General features: G+C 35.3%; 1 protein-coding gene across 2 annotated transcripts in view; it reads left to right on the top strand.

The window, feature by feature from the left end:
* The window catches only part of CDIN1 (CDAN1 interacting nuclease 1), a 217,112-nt gene that overhangs the window by 41,335 nt on the left and 157,466 nt on the right, over positions 1-18,311 (top strand). For both annotated transcript variants that reach the window (XM_063089350.1, XM_063089349.1), the window contains exons 2-4: positions 9,493-9,538; positions 10,430-10,494; positions 18,143-18,203. In XM_063089350.1, the coding sequence (XP_062945420.1) occupies positions 9,493-9,538; positions 10,430-10,494; positions 18,143-18,203 (172 nt within the window). The remainder of the gene's footprint in view (positions 1-9,492; positions 9,539-10,429; positions 10,495-18,142; positions 18,204-18,311) is intronic.

The following is an 18,311-nucleotide window of genomic DNA, read 5'->3' as shown; positions in this document are numbered from 1 at the left end:
TAATAATATAAATTGCCTACAAAATTATGCTGAACATTGCTTGTTAGAAAATGATTTTGTCGCTTTAATAAAAATCTGTATCATTGTTCTCTAATTTTCTTTTTTAATTTTATATTTTGAGCCCTTTGGCAAGTACCCTTTTAAAACCAAATTCATTTTAAGAATACGATCACCTCTGTTTTCCTAAACATCAGGCCACCGTGATAAAAATCTTGACAGCCAAGCAAATAATTCAATTTGAAGTTGCTATAAAGAGGTGGGGGGTCTTATAGGTCCTCATAACCTACTTGTCTTTTTTCCTGAGATAACCTAGTTCAAGCCAGAGACCTTCTCCTAAAAGAAACTCAATCTTTGAAGAATTGGATTTGTGAGGTTGAATATTTTATTTTCAGTATATGGATATAATATATATATATAAAGACAACTTTTCAGGTAAGGGTCTGGTGGTACTTTTAATAAATATCCGGGTTCAATCTTGTATCATAAAAATAAGGTGTTTCGGGGGAGAACTGGGATTTCAGCAGTGAAATAGTTGTGGTGTTAGACCCATGAGGTGACTATTTAACCTCTGTTGGGGGAAGTGGTAACTTATAATCAGTGGTAAATGAAAGGAGTTAATTATTTTCCTCCATCCTCTCACCCTGTGGTTAATTACATTAAATGCCTAGAGGTCGTGATAAACGGTTTAATCACTCTAGCTGTTGACCTAGAATAGGACTGCTGGGTTAGACCCCCACAGAAATGTCTAGTGTCAATATGATTGCAAGTCATTATTATTAGGACCAAGACACAGTTTTCTGATAAACTGTACTTAAAACTTTTAGGGCTATAGCAGAGAGAAATTTAACAAATCTAACTTGCGGTTGTAGAACTGATAAAAATCATTTCAGGATGAAAATAGATTCTAAAGAATTCAGGCATCTATTTACAGATGGTGAAACTGAGACCTAGAAATATTAAGTGATTTTCCCAGTTAGATTTTAAGCACCTCAAGAATAAAGTATTCTGAAGGACTGAAAATGTTCCTAAATCAGGGGAAATGACATAGAACCTGGAAAAATAGTCACTTTCAATGATGTGAGGTCACATTTAAAATTTTGCATTTATAGTGGGGAAAATGGAACATCACAGAGGCAGAAAGTTCATAATTTTTATCTTCCATTCATTTTTTAAGATTTATTGAGATATTAAAATACCATAAATTTCACCCTTTTAAAGTGGTGAAATTTTATTGAGATATTAAAATACCTTAAATTTCACCCTTTTCAGTGGTTTTAAGTATATTCGCAAAGTTGTGTATCCATTACTATTGTCTAATTTCAGAACATTTTCCTCATCCCCGTAAGAAATCGCATATCCACTAGCAGTCACTGCCCATCCTTCCCTTCCCTTGTCCCTGGCAAGCACTAATTTACTTTCTAAGGGTTTTCCTATTCTGGACATTTCATATATGTGGGATCATACAGTATGTATATAATTGGATTTTTCCACTTGTATAATGTTTTCAAGGTTTGTCTGTGTCACAGCATAAGTCAGTACTTCTTTCCTTTGTATTAATGAATGTTTCGTTGTATAGATATACCACATTTTATTTGTCCATTCACCAATTGATGTGCATCTGTATTGTTACTGATGTTTGGCCGTTATGTGTAATGTTGCTATGAATATTTGTGTACGGACTTTCATGTGAACACGTTTTCATTTCTCTTGGGTATATGTCTAGGAGTGGAATTGCTGGGTCATGTGGTAACTCTGTGTTTAATATTTTGAGAAACTAACAAGCTGTTTTCCTAAGCATTTGTACCATTTTGCAGCACCACTAGCAATGTATGAGGGCTCCAATTTCTCTGCATCCTTGTCAAGACTTATTAATGTCTGTCTTTTTTATTCTAGCCATCCTAGTGTATATGAAGTAGTATCTCATTGTGGTTTTGGTTTGGCCTTTCCTTAATCATCAATGGAGTATCTTCTCATATGCTGATGAGCAATTTGTATGCTTTCTTTGGAGAAATGTCTGTTAAAGTCTCTTGCCTATTTAAAATTTTTTTTTCTTCCTGTTTACTTTTACTGAATAAGAAAGGAAGAGATAGTATAGATTGATTTTCTTAGTATTTTTTTTGCATGCATTCTACTGTAAATATCATTTCACATAACTAGAATATTTATGATTTAGAATATGAGTTCCTTTCTTCTATAGAATAGACTATTCCAACAAAGGTGGCTGTAAAGCAATCCATTTTCTCACTTATTACATTATATGAGAAGAGGATATGTCTCTTTACAAAACGATTATATGACTAGGAATTATAAAAACAATACTTTTTGAAGGCACAAAATTATTTCCCCATAAAATCTACAATTATACCCAATATATGATAAAGCCCCACAAATTCTGACTTTTATCAATTTGGAATTTGTGGCAGTTCATCACACAATTCAGCGTGTTGCCAGCTAACACTTCCTAGGGATTTTCAAGTCAAGAGTGTAGCATAATCAGATGTAAATTGGAGGTTTTATTAAAAGATATAGAGATAGGAAGAGAAGGAAGTGAATCAGGAAGCTATTTAGTAGTGTAGAGGAGTAGGGACAAATTTGAAAAAACTTTCAATGGCAGAATCAACAAGCCTTGGTGACTGGTTAGATGTTTCAGGTGTGAGGGAAAGGGAAGAATCAGGAATGACCCAGTGATTTCTAGCTCAGGCCTCTGCATTTATGGAAATAATTGATTTAAAGGAGGTTGGGTATGAAAACACACTTGTCAGATGGGAGGGTGGTGGTACATTTGATCTGAAGATACCTATGGCCAAATAGGTGAAATTGTCCCCATAAGTACCTATAAATTGAAATTGGGACTGGGTAGAGGTGGAAGCTGGAGACCTCCCTCTCTATGTAGTTATGTATACGCTGGGGAGTTATGGAAGGAGTTGTTAAACAAAGGGTATGCTGTCACTCAGGTGAGCACTTAGGGTGAAAGAGAAGGTTGAAGAGACCTCATTTAAAAAGTTGACTGATGAACATTTCTTACAAATCTATTATTTGTATAATGTGTTGAAATTACTGGGATTACTTTAGAGAAAAATGACTGGAAATCTGGTCTTGCCAGTAAAATTAAGTGTCTGTCATCCAGGCTTCATGTTCTTTACCTGATTTGTGTTATGGCTTGTTCTAAAAAGTTAATACCCAATTTTAATTAGAAAGAAAAGAAGTATCAGTACTTAAGATTTTAATTGAATTAGAACACTTAGAATAGGGTGGGACTTAGACATGAACAGAATCTTAAAGATCAATTTATCCAACTCCTTTACAATTCTTTCTTTTCTTTTTGCCTATTTAATTTTATTATGAAATATATCACAGAATATAAAAGAACAGAGAAATATAAAAAACCCTTTGAGTCTGTCTCTGTTTATATTTGCTTCAGAAGCGTTTTATTTTTACAGAAATGAAATATTCTAATTGTCCTACATTCCCTTTTCTCTTCAGATTTTTACTTTTTTCAACAATAAAATATTATAAATATGGTGAAATGTACTTCTACCTCATTTCTTTGCTCTTCTTCACCTGAGATAACCATTGTTTTGAGTTCAGTGTTTATCAGTCTCATGTATTTCTCTTATTACAAATATGTCCATGAATTATAGGTGATTATATTTTGCTGTTTTATACTTTACATAAATGGTATCAAATGTGGATATAATTCTGTAACATTTGTTTGTTTGTTTGTTTGTTTGTTTGTTTCATAATACTGTGTTTTTGAAATTTATCCATGTTGATATCTAGTACAGTAAGTTTCCCACTTTGTCCGTGCTTTTCAGAATTTGTTAACTATTCCTGAGTGTGTGTTCTTCTTGGATTCTAATGTAAATTGATCATATTCTACCAGAAAGACTCTGTTGTGAATTTGGTTGGGTTTTCATTAAAATTGTAGATTTATATGTGGAAAATTGACAATTTTATTTATACTGTCTTTCTACCCATGATACTTTCTTTATAAAAATATCTCATATCTGCATTTAGTCAGGAACTTTTTAAAGCTCTTCAGTAATGCTTTAGTAACTTGCTTCAGAAGTTTTATATATTTTTAAGTACATTGTTGTTTTTATTATTGCGAATGAGATCTGTTTTTCTATTCCATTTTCTAGTTGAATATTACTGATTTAGAAGAATTCTTTTTTTATTAATCTTGTATCCAGTTACCTTTCTGTGATCACTTATTAGTTTTATAGTTTTCTTGTAGATTCTCTTGTTATTTTTATGTAGAAAGCCACTTCATCAGCAAAGAAGGAGAATTTGCTGTTTTCTTCCTTGTTTTTCTTATTTCTTTTCCTATTTTGTTTGCTAGGATCTACGGTTTGCTAAAACCTCCTATAATAAAATCAATTTCTTTCTTCTTCATAATGCCCAATTAATGGTATAAATTTCCCACAAGTTTTAATATGTACCACTGTCATTGTCCAATTTTATGCATTTTTGTTCTCTCCATTGTGATTTCTTTAATCCATGAGTTACTTACTTAAATATGGTTTTTGAGGGACTACCTTTTTAATGGTTGAATTCTAATTTAATTACCTTTTTATCAGATGTAGTCCAATCAAGTCCTAAGAAGAGCTTCTGACAGCTTTATAGGGCTAGAGAACAAAGTTTAGAGATTAGGGCCCCCCAAAGGTGGGAGCTCTTATTAATGTCTGAGGCTTTGGGATAGGACCCTAAAGGGCTCTACCCTAAGAGTAAATGTGAACTGAAATTAAAAGAGCTTGACATGACAATTTCAAATTTATCTGATTGGCGCCCAAAATTAATACCTCAAATTGCACTAAGGTGATCCTAGACTCCTGGTGCCCCCACCATCAAATCAGAACCCTCTCTGGAGAAAGATAACCTCATTTTAGTCTTCACGTGTTTAGTGTCTTTTAGTCTTTTAGTTTTTTAGTCTTTTAGTCTTTTAGTCTTTAGTGTCAAGTGCAAAGTAAGTACAGAGCTATTTCGGGTGTACCTTCAACTTATCAACAAAATTAGAAACCTGGACAATACTTTATATACATTATATATATAGTTCACACTTTATATACATTATATATATATATAGAGAGAGAGAGAGAGACAGTGTTTTTAAGGACTTTTTAGTAGTTGATTACTACTAAGCTTAATGTTGCCATTTATATAGTCATTTAGGGGATATTTTCTATGATTAGACATAAAATGTCTGCATTTTTGATATGAAGTAGGAAATTGGGAAGATAAGACATGGGGGGTGGATGGATATATTTTTCTCAAGTTCTTGAGTTGAGTTTAAAGATTTTCCCTTTTTTTCCTCCTAGTAATTCCCCAGAGTATCAGTCATCTTTCTCCAGATTATTTTTCATTTTGCATTCCGTGTTACTAGAAGATAAGTAGTTAGTTGTATTGAATCAAGTCTTGCTGTCTTGTCAAATTCCATTTTGATTTTAGAAGTAAGAAAAAAAATACTACATTTCAGATTTGATGTAACTGTGTGTTTGGGGCAAGGAAGGGTATCTGCATTGCTTTTATGGAAAACATTCCTCGATCAGCTCTCTGAATTATTACTACACAGAGCCAGTGTTCCACTGTCTTTCACAGATTTAGAGAGGTTTGCCTTGCAATTGTGAGGTCTCCAAGCCTAAAGCTTTGTAGGAATAGTCTGCTTTATCTTTAATTGGTTTGCTGCTTCTCGAACTCCAGAAATAATATTTATTTTGCTTACAGAGTTTTGAGCCTAGTAGAATGTACACATTTAAGCTTCTCAGATTCTATTGCTAAAGATGCTTTAAAGTTAAAGGTATATACTTCTTGATGGTCTTTTTCAGGGGTTGGGCATTTGAGAAGAGGAAGAACATAGAATGTGTGGTGTCTTCTGCCTTCTTAAGATTCTACTCGCTTTAGGTCTGCATCTAGGAACATGGACCTCACCCTTGTATGAGTGTTGTGTTGCAATGAAGTCTGTTCTAAGCTCTGCTCTTAGTCTGTGCTGTACTCACCCAACACTGGGATGTTTATTCTCTCTAATATCCTTCAGTTACTGAGTATCTTAGCTGGGCGGGTTTGGGGGCATGTTGAGTTAAACATTGTATGGGGAATTGGTTTATGGCCTATTTGTATACCTGGCATTTGAAATATGTTGAATGTAATGTGAAAGGAGGGTAAGTAGTACCCCACCAATATTTAAAATCCACACAGAAAAATCACACACCAATTTATGATCTCTAGGAACATCAGTTTAGTGACACAGTGACAGAGGAACGATTTTAGGGAAGCCAAATATAGCTGCCAGCTAAGACGAGAACTAGAGATTGTGGAAATGGGCAGTCCCTTTCAAGTTTTCCATCCTGTACATGTGCCATCATTATGAAACATCCTGTCTCAAAGCCCTCCCTCCTTCACATCTCATCCTTACCAGGAACACAGAAACCTGAGCAGAGTTTCGTTGCATTGTTTCTTTGAGGTTTTTTAAAAAAACATATGATTACAAAAAATCAGAAATTTGGAGGCTGTTCAGTTCAATTCTAAGGTCACTTGAACAGTTCCACAGTGTCCTCAAGGGTGTGAGCTCTTTCCGTCCTCTGTCCTGCCATCCTCAGTGTATGAGCTTGTCTCAGGCATGTTTCCACATTGCTGTAGCATGGCTGCTGTTGTTCCAGACTTAGGAAGAGTTAGCCATTCTAGGGGTCCCCTCGAATGCTCTCCTTTGCTCAGACAGCTGCAGGGTGAGGAACTTGATCTGGGAGAGTAGCACGGGAAAAAATACCAAGAAAACTGTTTTTTGATGACAGGTTTTAATAATATATCTTGAGTATTTGGTACAAATAAAATGACTGCATTTTTAATATGTAAATTTAAAATACCATATATGCTTAGTGATGCATCTGTGCACCAAAGCCAATGCAGTCTTGAAATATGTGAAGATTCGGGGTATGATTTATATCACTAGTTCCCTAAAAAATATGTGAGTACTTGTAGTATTCTAACTTTTGCATTTTTTAAGTATGCACGTTGAAAGTTTCCTCCAACTCAACTCCTGCCCAGCTTATTTAATTTTTTGATCCTGATGACATATATCACCATACCCATTACCTCAGAACATCACAGACGCACACTGAATATTGTTGACTGATTATAATGTTCACGATAGACCCTTCAGGTATAGAGTCTTTTTCTCCTCTCCTCTTTAGCTAGAAATCTGGTGAATGTTGAATTTATATCATAACTTCTGCTGTCCTTAGCCAAAACAAATCAAACACTGGGGGAGGGTGGAATGGAAGGAGGGTAACGGTGAGTTCTTCAGAGCTGTTGCCTTGAGGTCATACGTTTCTGCTCCCTTCCCCACCTGCCAGCATTTCCCTCTGGTATCCCTTCTCAGCGTTAACACAAGGGAAGAAAGTACAAATAATAGACACTGAAGTCAATGTTCTAATCAAAGTAGTAAAACTACTTTCTTACTTTTCATGGTGTGACGCTTATTCAGAACACTGTTCTATAAGATTAGCACACACAGGAACAAATAGTTGGCTAGCAAATGTCACTAAATTGTCTACAGCTTTGATTAGTCAACTAAAATCAAAGCATTTTGGACACAGGTCTTTTTTTCTATTGTTGCTATGTGGGTAAGTAGTTTTCTCTTTTTAGTTCTAGCCAGTTTTTACTCCTAATGTAAGCTAGAATCTTCTCTCTAACTGTCTTGGCTACAGAGAAACTAGGTTGTTCCATGGGCTCTGCCCATGGTTTTAGCTGACTTGATTTCTAAGCAGTTTGAAGACATTTCTTCTGGCTAAAGACATTATCTCATATACAGTACTGTCAACTCCAGACCATCTTCTCACTTTAAACTATTTATTGAACTTATTTCTCCAGCTGTCTCTTAGTCTTCCCATTCTGGACATCTACAACCACATTTTGTTTTATTTACAATTTAGTTTACTCCTCATTAGACATTGGTCCCTGACCTGCCCATTCCAGACACATTCATTTTCATGTTGTTTTTTTTTTTTTGGAAAAACAGACTGACATTTTGTGGCCCATTAAATGGTTAATAATATAAGTGTATTTTGCTGTACAGTGAAGAGAGGTCTATTTATTGTATATAAATATCTAACATGTTAATTTATTAAGTAGTTTACAAATATTTGGACTTTATTTTTCCCTTTTTTTCCAAAAGATTATTGTCAGCAACCCTATCAGGGTATGTGATTTGCATGTTAAGCTCAGGCAAGCCAAGCATAATAGAAGGGTTTTATATATAAATTGGCTCTTTCAAAGGTGGTTTCCACTTTTAAAGGGAAATTGAAAAAATTCGACTGTAATGAATTTATAATTGTTTTCAATCATTTCTCAGTACTTTTGAGTTCTTGATAGTCCTTTAACATGTCAGTTTTCCTTGGTGAACGTATATGGTATATATTTTTTAACCTACTCTTATAATTTGGTAAGAGTGGAAAGGGCTAGAAGCCAAATCTATAATGGTATTCAGAAGATGACCACACTATGAGAGAGAGTGAACAAATATGGTGTCTTTTTTATTTCACACTCTCCAAATTAGCTGTGATGAGCTTAAGAGATTTCATTCATAAACAGAAAAAATTTAATTATTCACAGTGCTTTGGCATACTATAAAAGTCAAATTATTTGAAGTGTAATCTGTTCAGACAGCATTTAGTAAGAAAATATATCAGAAATAATCGTTTTCAAGATATAAGTTAGATATATGTATGGAAGCAACCAAAAAGAGTAGCAGTGGGCTGCTGATTGCTTTAGAGAGAGGAAAATTCTGTTCCATTTCTAAATGTTAACAATAGCAAGAGGTAAATTCCTAGTTGGGAAGAACATTTTCCATGTCACTTCTTTGCCAGGTGTTTGACATTGTGTAGAGTCTTAGATGAGTAAGGCTTACAGCAGGCTTTTGGAACAACACACTCCAAGGACCTCTACTTCCTGCTCTGAAAGCTTCTATTTTCAAAGCACACCAATATCAGTGGGAAAGTTCCAGTGGCCTCTTCTTAATGCTACTTCTTATTAAAGACCAAAGTTTTTTCCCCTGAATCTGAGATAACTACAGAAGAGCATACCTGTCTGCTGACAAAATAAATTTCACAATATTGTCAATGAATGAACAGCATGTTCTCTACTGTTTATGACATCAGCTGTCATTTATTAAGGGGAATAAACCTTGCTTTCTTGTCCCTTTTAGCAAAATTTTATGCTACAGATATAATTTACAGTCATTCTAACATTTTAAAAAATCCAAATAATATGATAGTTGCTTTGAGACTGCCCATATTTTCCCCTTTCCCTTTTTCTGTCTCCTTGACCTAGCAGCAGGAAGCCTTTGTTTGAGGTGTTCATCTGGAACAACTTTTCCACACTTGTTTTCATGTTCTGTTAGATTACAGGGCAGCAGGCCTACCTTTGAAGCTCCTTTCTCTTTTGTTTCTTTGCTGTGCACTCCAGTAATTAACTTTGTCCTTCTTTTATTTGTTCCAGTCAATCGCAGGCCACTCTGCTGAGCATCTTCTCCCAGGAGTACCAGGTTAGAAGTTTTCTCCTTTGTGAGGGTTGACAGGTGCCTAATTGAATGATGAATGTCCCTTTATTTCTTTGTAATTGAACTGCCAGCTCTCTGATTGGGTTGGAGGATGTTCTCCTTTCCACATCAAGCACCGCCTGCGTCTCAGTGGAGGCCTGCCAAGCCTACCCATCCATCTGTCTAATAACATCTAGCCTTTGCTTATTTGGTGGACCTGTAATAAATTATGCTAAACCATTATTATTCTGACAATAATAATTTCCCTGTGTTGCGTGGTTCCATGTGCTAAATGTTTGCTGACTTGCACTGTCAGTGCCGCTTTCCATTGCTGACAGAGATGATGATAAATGACCATTGCTGGAGTGGCAGAAGGCAAGAGAGGCAGAAAATGGAGTCATTTATCATGAGATGACAGGTGTCAGTCAAGTGGCAAGTCTCTATGGAATTACTTTTTGTAGTTTTCAAATAAGTTGTTTTTAAGCAATGTTCGTCCTGGTTAAAAATGGCAATTGGATTGTAAAACTAGAGTGCAGAGGACTTAGATGGAATTGAATTGAGGGAAAATTAATACAAAGGTTGAATGAGGGAACAAATTTTTCTTTGCCCTCTGCAGCCCTAAGCAAACTTATTTAGATTCAATTACCATGACCCTGTTGGCTTTTACATATATACTGTACCTTGTGGTACAGTCTGAAGACATTCCAGCCAAGCAATAGAGATTAAATGCATAGATTCATAGAGTAGAAGGGAGAAAAGTCCTACTACCACCAAAATCCCCAAGCTATTATTCAGTTTGCCCTGTATGCTAGTCACTGGGATCAAGAAATATGTCATTCTTGTTCTTGAACCTGATGTGTGACATGACTTAAAGATTTTTGTTTTGTTTTGTTTCAGAAACATATTAAAAGAACACATGCCAAACATCATACTTCAGAAGCAATTGAAAGTTATTACCAGAGGTATGACCTTCCTGCCCCACTAGAGGGTATCATAGTACCTGTTACTTATAATAATAATTATGAATAAATTAGATTATTAAATTAATTTTCTCTATCACATCCCAAAATATTTTAAGTCTGTTATTTAAAACTTGTAGTATATTTTTGAATGACTTTTCAAATGCTTTGGTTTGTAGATCTAAAGAATATGGTGACGTGTGTATATGTGCACATATTATATAAGATGTGGTTATGAAATCTCAGATGGCTCCTTGAAACTTATAAGTGCATATCTTGTTTAAATATATATGTCCATGTATATGTGAAAGTTCTCAAACCAATATTCATTAGTGAATTGAAAAAGTAAGATTGAATTATGATATAGTTGTATTTTGCCTCACTGGTATTAGGTTAGCCATTTCAAAAATGAAAAAAGGCATGTATCAAGTATCAAGTAAGGTATTTATGTATCTCCATATATCTATATAATGTATAACTGTCACATTTTAAGGGGGCTTTTATATTTTAAAAAGAAAATCTTGGATATTAAATCAACAGTATAGGGTCCAGGGGATATTTTCACTTCAACTTAATTTATTATAAATAGTTTTCAACCTCTTGTTCTGAAACAAACAGAATCTTTAAAAGAGCTCTGATTTTTTTTTTAATTAAAGTATTTCTGTTGTCATCTAATATAATTGAGTAATTTATAACACTAAATTTATGTTTTGTATTAGAAATTGTTGGTTGGTTTCTTAAATATTTCAAGGGCATACTGGAAAGGAAAACTGTTTGAAATATGCTCTTAAATTATTACACTTAAGATTGACAGATCAACCTTTCTGTGGTGAGAGTTGTTTTAGATGAATGACTTTTATGCACAAAAAATTTTATGAATGAAATAAATATTTGGATAAAATATTGGTGTCATAGTTCTGTAAAGTCATTTTGTTAGAATTGAAAAGTAGATATTGAACAGAAAGGTTATTGAAATTAGATTTTTAAAAAATTATTCACTTTGCCGTATGTGATAAAATATATGTTTTTAGTAATAATGTCTGTTAAAGAAAGACACATGCACCTCATATATACACAAATGCACACTCTTGTATCTAAGAGAATTCCGCTCTAAACAAGTCTTTGTAAAGTTTGAATTGATTTATTCAAAAGTCATAACCTCCTTGGTGTGATTAACGTTTAAAATCATAACCTAAACATACATATAAAATTAAGAATGGCTCATAAAGTGCTGTGAAGACTGCTTTGGCACCCAGACCCTCCAAAGAAAGCCTGAAAAGTTATTTACATGCCAAAACATACATTCTTATTTGTAAACAATGTATCCTAGGTTGTCATATAAAAAATAGGATTCTATGTCCAGATTTAAAAGCATTGTAATGTAAGCAAAGGAACATAGCGCATTTTAGAAGGAAGTGTACTTTGTTCCTAGAAATTTGGAGCTCCACAAACAGATGATAGAGCTGCCTTGTGACTCTCATTTGTTTCATTGTAAAAAAATTGTTTAATTAGATGATTTCTAAGATCTCTGCTGCTTTTTAAATATTAGTTTCACTAAAAAGCATGTTTAATTATTGAAGTACAAACATACTTCTGTTGGATTATCTGTGTAATTTAGGCCTGAAATAAAAAATTAAGTATTGTTTACAAAATGGTGCACAGTTGAGTGGGAAATAAATGAGAGTGCAGAAATATATTTGTATTTCTTTAAATTTATTTAAATGTGAAAGTTAGTTATTCCAAGGAGTCACAGCATTTGAAAGAAAAACATGAAATTAGGCTGTAATGGACAGACTCAGAAGAAAGCAGTCTGATCAGTTTCTTACTTTAACACCCTGTTCCCTGACTTTCTGCCTTCCATTCTGCACTTAGAGATGGTCTGTGTTGTTGTCACCTTTCAGATGGATCTGTCTCATTAGCCTCTTGTTTTAAATGGGCAGGTAGAACGTCCCAGTTTTTGCTAAGGTAAATTGGCCTTAAAGGTTTTTGTTTGTTTTCCAACTGATTAGAATAAAGGTAAATTTTGTTATATCAAAACATAGTTCAGCAGTTTGGAAATCTGAACAACAATTTTTTAAATTTTTTCTTTTATAAAGGTAATCCTCCCCTATTGTGAAAATTAAGCATATTCATGATGGTATAAAAAAAGGAATGAATGATTGCCCGTAATTGTACCACTCAGAGATAATTACTGGCATTTTCCATTCTAGTCTTTTATCATCTCATTTTAATATAAATGAGGTCATACAAAAATGCAGTTGTGAATCCTAAATTTTATACTTGGAGAAATGTATATGACACAGTATTTTGTAAAAAGCTTTTTGTAAACATTTTATTGATTGCCTTACATCACCCTATGAAAGTATAACTTACTGAATTATTCTTTTTTTTCAACATACGTATGTTTCCAGTGTTCTGATATTGTAAATAATATTGTGATAAACATCTTCATGCATGTGTCTGCATTTTGAATTAGTTTTTTAGTGTTACTGTATATGTAATTACTTGTGCAAACAATGTGAACATTTAAAAAATTTATTATATATCGCCAAATTACTGTATAGAAATGTTGTACTGGTTACATTCCTTTTAGTATTTTAAGAGCATTCCTGTGTCTCTGTATTCTTGCTAGCATTGTGATAATGTTAGTTAAGAATTTGAAGTTTGTATTAAATGTGATTCCATCATGATCAACAGAAACTTCATAGTATCCAGATAGCAGTGCAAAATGGTTTCTCAGGCTTTTGAATTATTGAGAAAATTTCCCCTTTTCTCCATATTGTGTGTTGATAGGTGCAGCTCAAGTGTTTATTTTGAAAACAATTCTCTATTCTTTCACACTGTACTAGTGCCATTTTATTTTCAAACAAGAAATATTCTTGGTAAAATTTCTTTATGTTCATGTAAATTGGTGTGCATGGGCATATGTGCGCGCGCGCGCGCGCACACACACACACACACACACACACACAGTTGGTCAACTGTGAAAGTTTCCACCAATAGCAAAGTTAGAAATATTGTCTCCTATCACTTTCCTTCTACCAGCACACTCAGGCCGAGGGGCCAGCTTTAGTAGCTTTAGAGACTCAGCTCAATTGAATTTTATTCAGATATTCACATGGAGAAATGGTTGGTTCAAACATGATATTGACATAATAAAAATCATTGCTGAAAATTTGAACTACTTTTTTGTTGACTTAGCACCATTTACTTTGCACTCACGGTGTCCCATCCACTATGCTAGGAACTGACTATACAAATCAGAATAAGACACAGTGCCTGCCTCCAGCTGTTCTGTTTAGTGGGGAAAACAGCTTTGTACATAAATATGTAAAATGCAGAAAGAGAAGTGCTAACAGAGGTGTATCTGTACAGAGTGCTATGGAAGTTCTAACAATTATCCATTTGGGGTGTCCAGGGCAACCTGAATATGTACAATCCAGAAAGAAAAGAGTTCCCTTTACTAGTTTGTTAGGAAGGAAGGGCATTTCAAGCTGAGAGAAAACAGTCAGTGACAGCGCTGTGGATGATTTTGTGCCAGAGCGTGGAGAACAAGTAGAGAAGGACAGATGAGCCTGACAAGGCAGGCAGGTGCTGATGTTCTTCAAAGGAGCATGATTTTTTTTAAAAAAGGCTACATGGACCCAGTGGTAGATTTCAAAGAAGGAGTGGTCCAGTCATGTTTTGATGTTGGGAAGATACTTCTGGGGCAGTATGAAAGGAGAGATGGTCAGGTGTGCACCTGGAGGAGGGCAGCTGATTACATCATCTCTTATTGTAGTTCAGGCAAGAGACTCTGGCAGCAGTGGGGATGGGCTCCAGAGATTTTAGAAGAATCAACGAGGTGGTGTTCAGATGTAAGCTTAGCATAGAAATTTTGGTAGGTTTTTGAGGTTTTACCATTACAATTATTATGAAAATATTAAAGATTGAATAACTTTGTCTTATATTTGAAATGAGTACATATAATTTTAATCTTAGATGCTAATGGATCTTTCACACTCCAAAAACATCATAACATGGACCTTCTCTGAGGATTTTTTAAGGATGATTTCACCCAATCAGGGCATACATATGTTAGTCCACCAGTGGCAAAGCTAGAGGATGACATATACCTTCTGTGTAAAGTAGTTTTAATTGGCGAATAAGTAACAGGAAAGGAGCCTAGATTATAATTTAGATCTTTGTTAGGGATCTGCTGGATGAAGGCTCAACACATTTGTCTATCCCTACCGCAAGCAGCTTCCAGTCTAGTTGGAGAGAGAAACAAACCATTGCAGCAGTGTGGAAAGTGCCATTCTCAGTTTGCTCAAGATGCTGCTAGGATGCAGAGAAAGTTGTGTTAGGAGTTTCTGATTATATCTTTACTGAATCTTTTCTGTAATTAGTGTGCTACTTTGATTCCATGTATGAAAATATGAATAAAGCCTGATCTGTCACTTTGATGTGGAGGAGAGTTAAAAATCCAAGAAAAGACAAATATAACTTCAAATTAAACTTAACTTGTTTTTTTTTGTTTGTTTGTTTTGGTTCTGGTTTTTAACTTAATTTTTCCCCCCTAGCACTTTTTAAAGTTTTTAAAAATTGGTTATGAATATTCATGAGGTACAAAGCTGATTGTCACCCCTTGTGCCCAAGATATGAAGGCCAGATTCATACTGGCAGCATACCCGTTACCACAAATTGTGTTAGTACCCTGTGTCCCTCACCCAATTATCCCCTACTTCCCTCCCTCTCTCCCTTTTCCCCCCACTCCACTTTGTAGCCCAAGGAGTGTTCTCTCCTTCTGCAAGTCCAATGCACCACTATGGTCTTTCTTTCCTTCCTTCTTTCTCTCTTAGCTCCCACATATGAGTGAGTACATGTGGTATTTATCCCTCTGTGCTTTGCCTATTTCACTCAACATAAGTTTCTCCAGACTCATCCATGTTGTTGCAAATGGGAGAATTTCATTTTTTTTTATGGCAGAGTATTATTCTATTGTGTATATATATATATACCAGAGTTTCCTTATCCATTCATCCATCGATGGACATTTACTACAGATAGATCTTCCATATGATCCAGCAATCCCACTTTTGGGTATATTTCCAGAGGAATGGAAATCATCATGTCAAATGGATACCTGCACTCCCATGTTCATCACAGCTCTATTTACAATAGCCAAGACTTGAAACCAACCCCTACCACTTCTAAAGTGTTATAGAATATAGTTGGGAAACAAATTGGGGAGCAAATATGTTCAGAAGCAGATCAACCCTTTTCAGCATATGGGGGCACCTCACTAGGCCTCAGGGGATCAGGGTTCCGTTTGTGAGCTTCACTGCTGACCAGCTCAGAGAGCCCAGATGGGTTTCATTAGTGCCTTGGGGTGCGGTTTCCTTATGTGACCAACTGAGAAGCTTTACCCACCTTATAAATAGGAATTTCCACCTTATTAAGTATGATCGTACTTCAAACATTATTCAGACTCTGTAGATATAGGGGATTATTATTAATGTTTGACCATCTCCTGTTTCTTTGAATTTGATAGAAGTGCTCTATTGTTTATTACCAGAATCATGATTGAAGTAACTTTTATATGAAAACATGTAATTTTGACTCAAAACAACAGTTCTCTGGCACGAGGAGTGGTCTGGCTGTTCTCTTTGCTGTTCCCATCAGTGCTCACCATGACATGATGCCCCTTCCCTTCATGCAGGTCTCTACTCCAGTGCCACTTCCTTAGAGAGGGGCTTCGTGACCAACCCATCTGTGTTTACATTTTATCGTAGTGTATATCATTATATTATATATTTATTTCCTTTTTTATTGCCAGTCTGTCCTCCGTAATATGATCTCTGTGATAGTGGAACCAAGGATGCTTTGTTCCCTGCTCCTTCTGAACCTGGAATAAGGCCTGATACATAGCTCTCAGAAATATTTGTGGGATAGATGACTGTTGGGTGGAAAGTTGTGAAGATATCCTAATATCAGTATAGGCTTAAATACTCTGACTCAGAATCAGAACCCTTAATAAATATGCATTTCTGGTGATTATGAACACACAATTAGTTGGTTGACTTGACTGAGCTGTTTGGATGTTCCTTGAGCAGGCCTGTCAGTACAGTGGACATATTTGTGTGAATCAGCGTGAGGTTCTTAGCTTACCTGTTTTCTCGGGGCCTTTCTCTAAACCAATTTGCCTTGTTTTATTTATTCTTTCTTCTTGCCTCTGAGAATCCTTATTTCCCAGTTAGTTTCCTGAATAGTATATTCAAGAAGGGCCCCTATATGTGGAAAATGGATTTGTTAGAATTACTTTGAAGATGTAATGATCCTGAGGCTCTCCCCACCTTAACTAGCTTGCTTTTTCTCCACTTTGCTTACATGAAAATTATACATCTTTGTAAGTGTACTTGTGAAATAATATAATTTAGTATCTGTTTCTGGCAGTTATATGGAAGACCTCACCTGTTGACTTGGTTTTTTAGTATGAGGCAAATATCCTGAATTTATTCACTTGAACATTATACTGTAGGGAAATTGTTCATGCCTAATTCTATTGTCTTTTCCAATATGGTTTTTAAAAATTATTTAATTAGTCATTTATTAAAGAAATTACATATATACATATATATGTATATGTATTATATATCACCTTCTGTAAACCAAGAACTGTGGTAGGCATAATAAATCGAATAGAATACAATTCCCCAACCCTCAGGAGGTTTTCCATTACAGCGGGGGATGGGTTTATGGTACAGAAGCAACTAACATGCTGTGTTCCACGATAGAGAGATGTACAGATGCATTATGAGGGCCACTCAGTTTACTCTTGGATGGTAGTGGATTGGAGAAAGTGACATCTGAGCTGACTTGTGAGTTATCCAGGTGAAGCTGGCAGAGTAGTATAACGAGGAACCAGATTATGAAGAACCTTGCAAGAGCTCTTAAGTAGATATAATATAATCTTGAGGTTTAATGTGGGACCTTTGACATGCTTTAAGGAGAAGAATGGCACATTCAGATTATTATTAAAAAAATATATATATAGCTCCAGCTTCCATGTCTGAGAGGGATTTGGGGAGTTTTATTTGTTTCTTGTTTTTTTTTCAATGGAGTTAGGAGATGATGGGAGCTGGAGGATATTACAGAAATCCAGGGCAGAGAAGACGATGGCTTGTATTGCCTGTCAGAGGTGTGCTGACCCACTAATGACAAGCCTGTCCATTGTTTTCTTAATAAGGTGTCAACCAGCCCTACAAAGCAGAGGTAAAGAAAAAGGTGAGATAGGTGCATGGATGCTTTTTTCAAACTATAGGAGTCACCTTATTTTCTTTCCATGCAGTGGTTGTGGTATAAACAAGCCAGAGTGATATGGATAGAAATCACCTCTGTGTTCATTGTGTATGTTAGTAGGTGAAAACAAGGGAGACCAATGGGCTTATACTTCCTGACCCCAACTTCAGTTAGTTAGTTGCCAGTGGTTTTGAGGCAAGTTGTTTTTGTTATCCTTTTCCCTTCAGTGTTTTCCTATGACAGTAGTGTACTTTAGCTAGAGTTGAGCGTGACATTTGCCCAGGAGAAACGTGTACACACAGGGGATGCTGACAAGTCTTTGCTGGCCTTTTCTTGTCTCTGCATTACCACATGGCTTTGTCTTGTCTAGGTACCTGAATGGAGTGGTGAAAAATGGAGCTGCCCCAGTGCTGCTGGAGCTGGCCAATGAGGTAATGTTGTTGTTATGATTTTATTTAAACCTGCATGAAACCTAAAGGGCCTACCTAGAGTAGCTTTGCTTAGAATTGCAATTAATATTTAAATAAATAAATAAATAA

This window comes from Cynocephalus volans, chromosome 3, assembly GCF_027409185.1.
Source record: "Cynocephalus volans isolate mCynVol1 chromosome 3, mCynVol1.pri, whole genome shotgun sequence".
Classification (NCBI taxonomy): Eukaryota; Metazoa; Chordata; class Mammalia; order Dermoptera; family Cynocephalidae; genus Cynocephalus; species Cynocephalus volans.
This window is presented reverse-complemented; position numbering and strand designations above follow the sequence as displayed.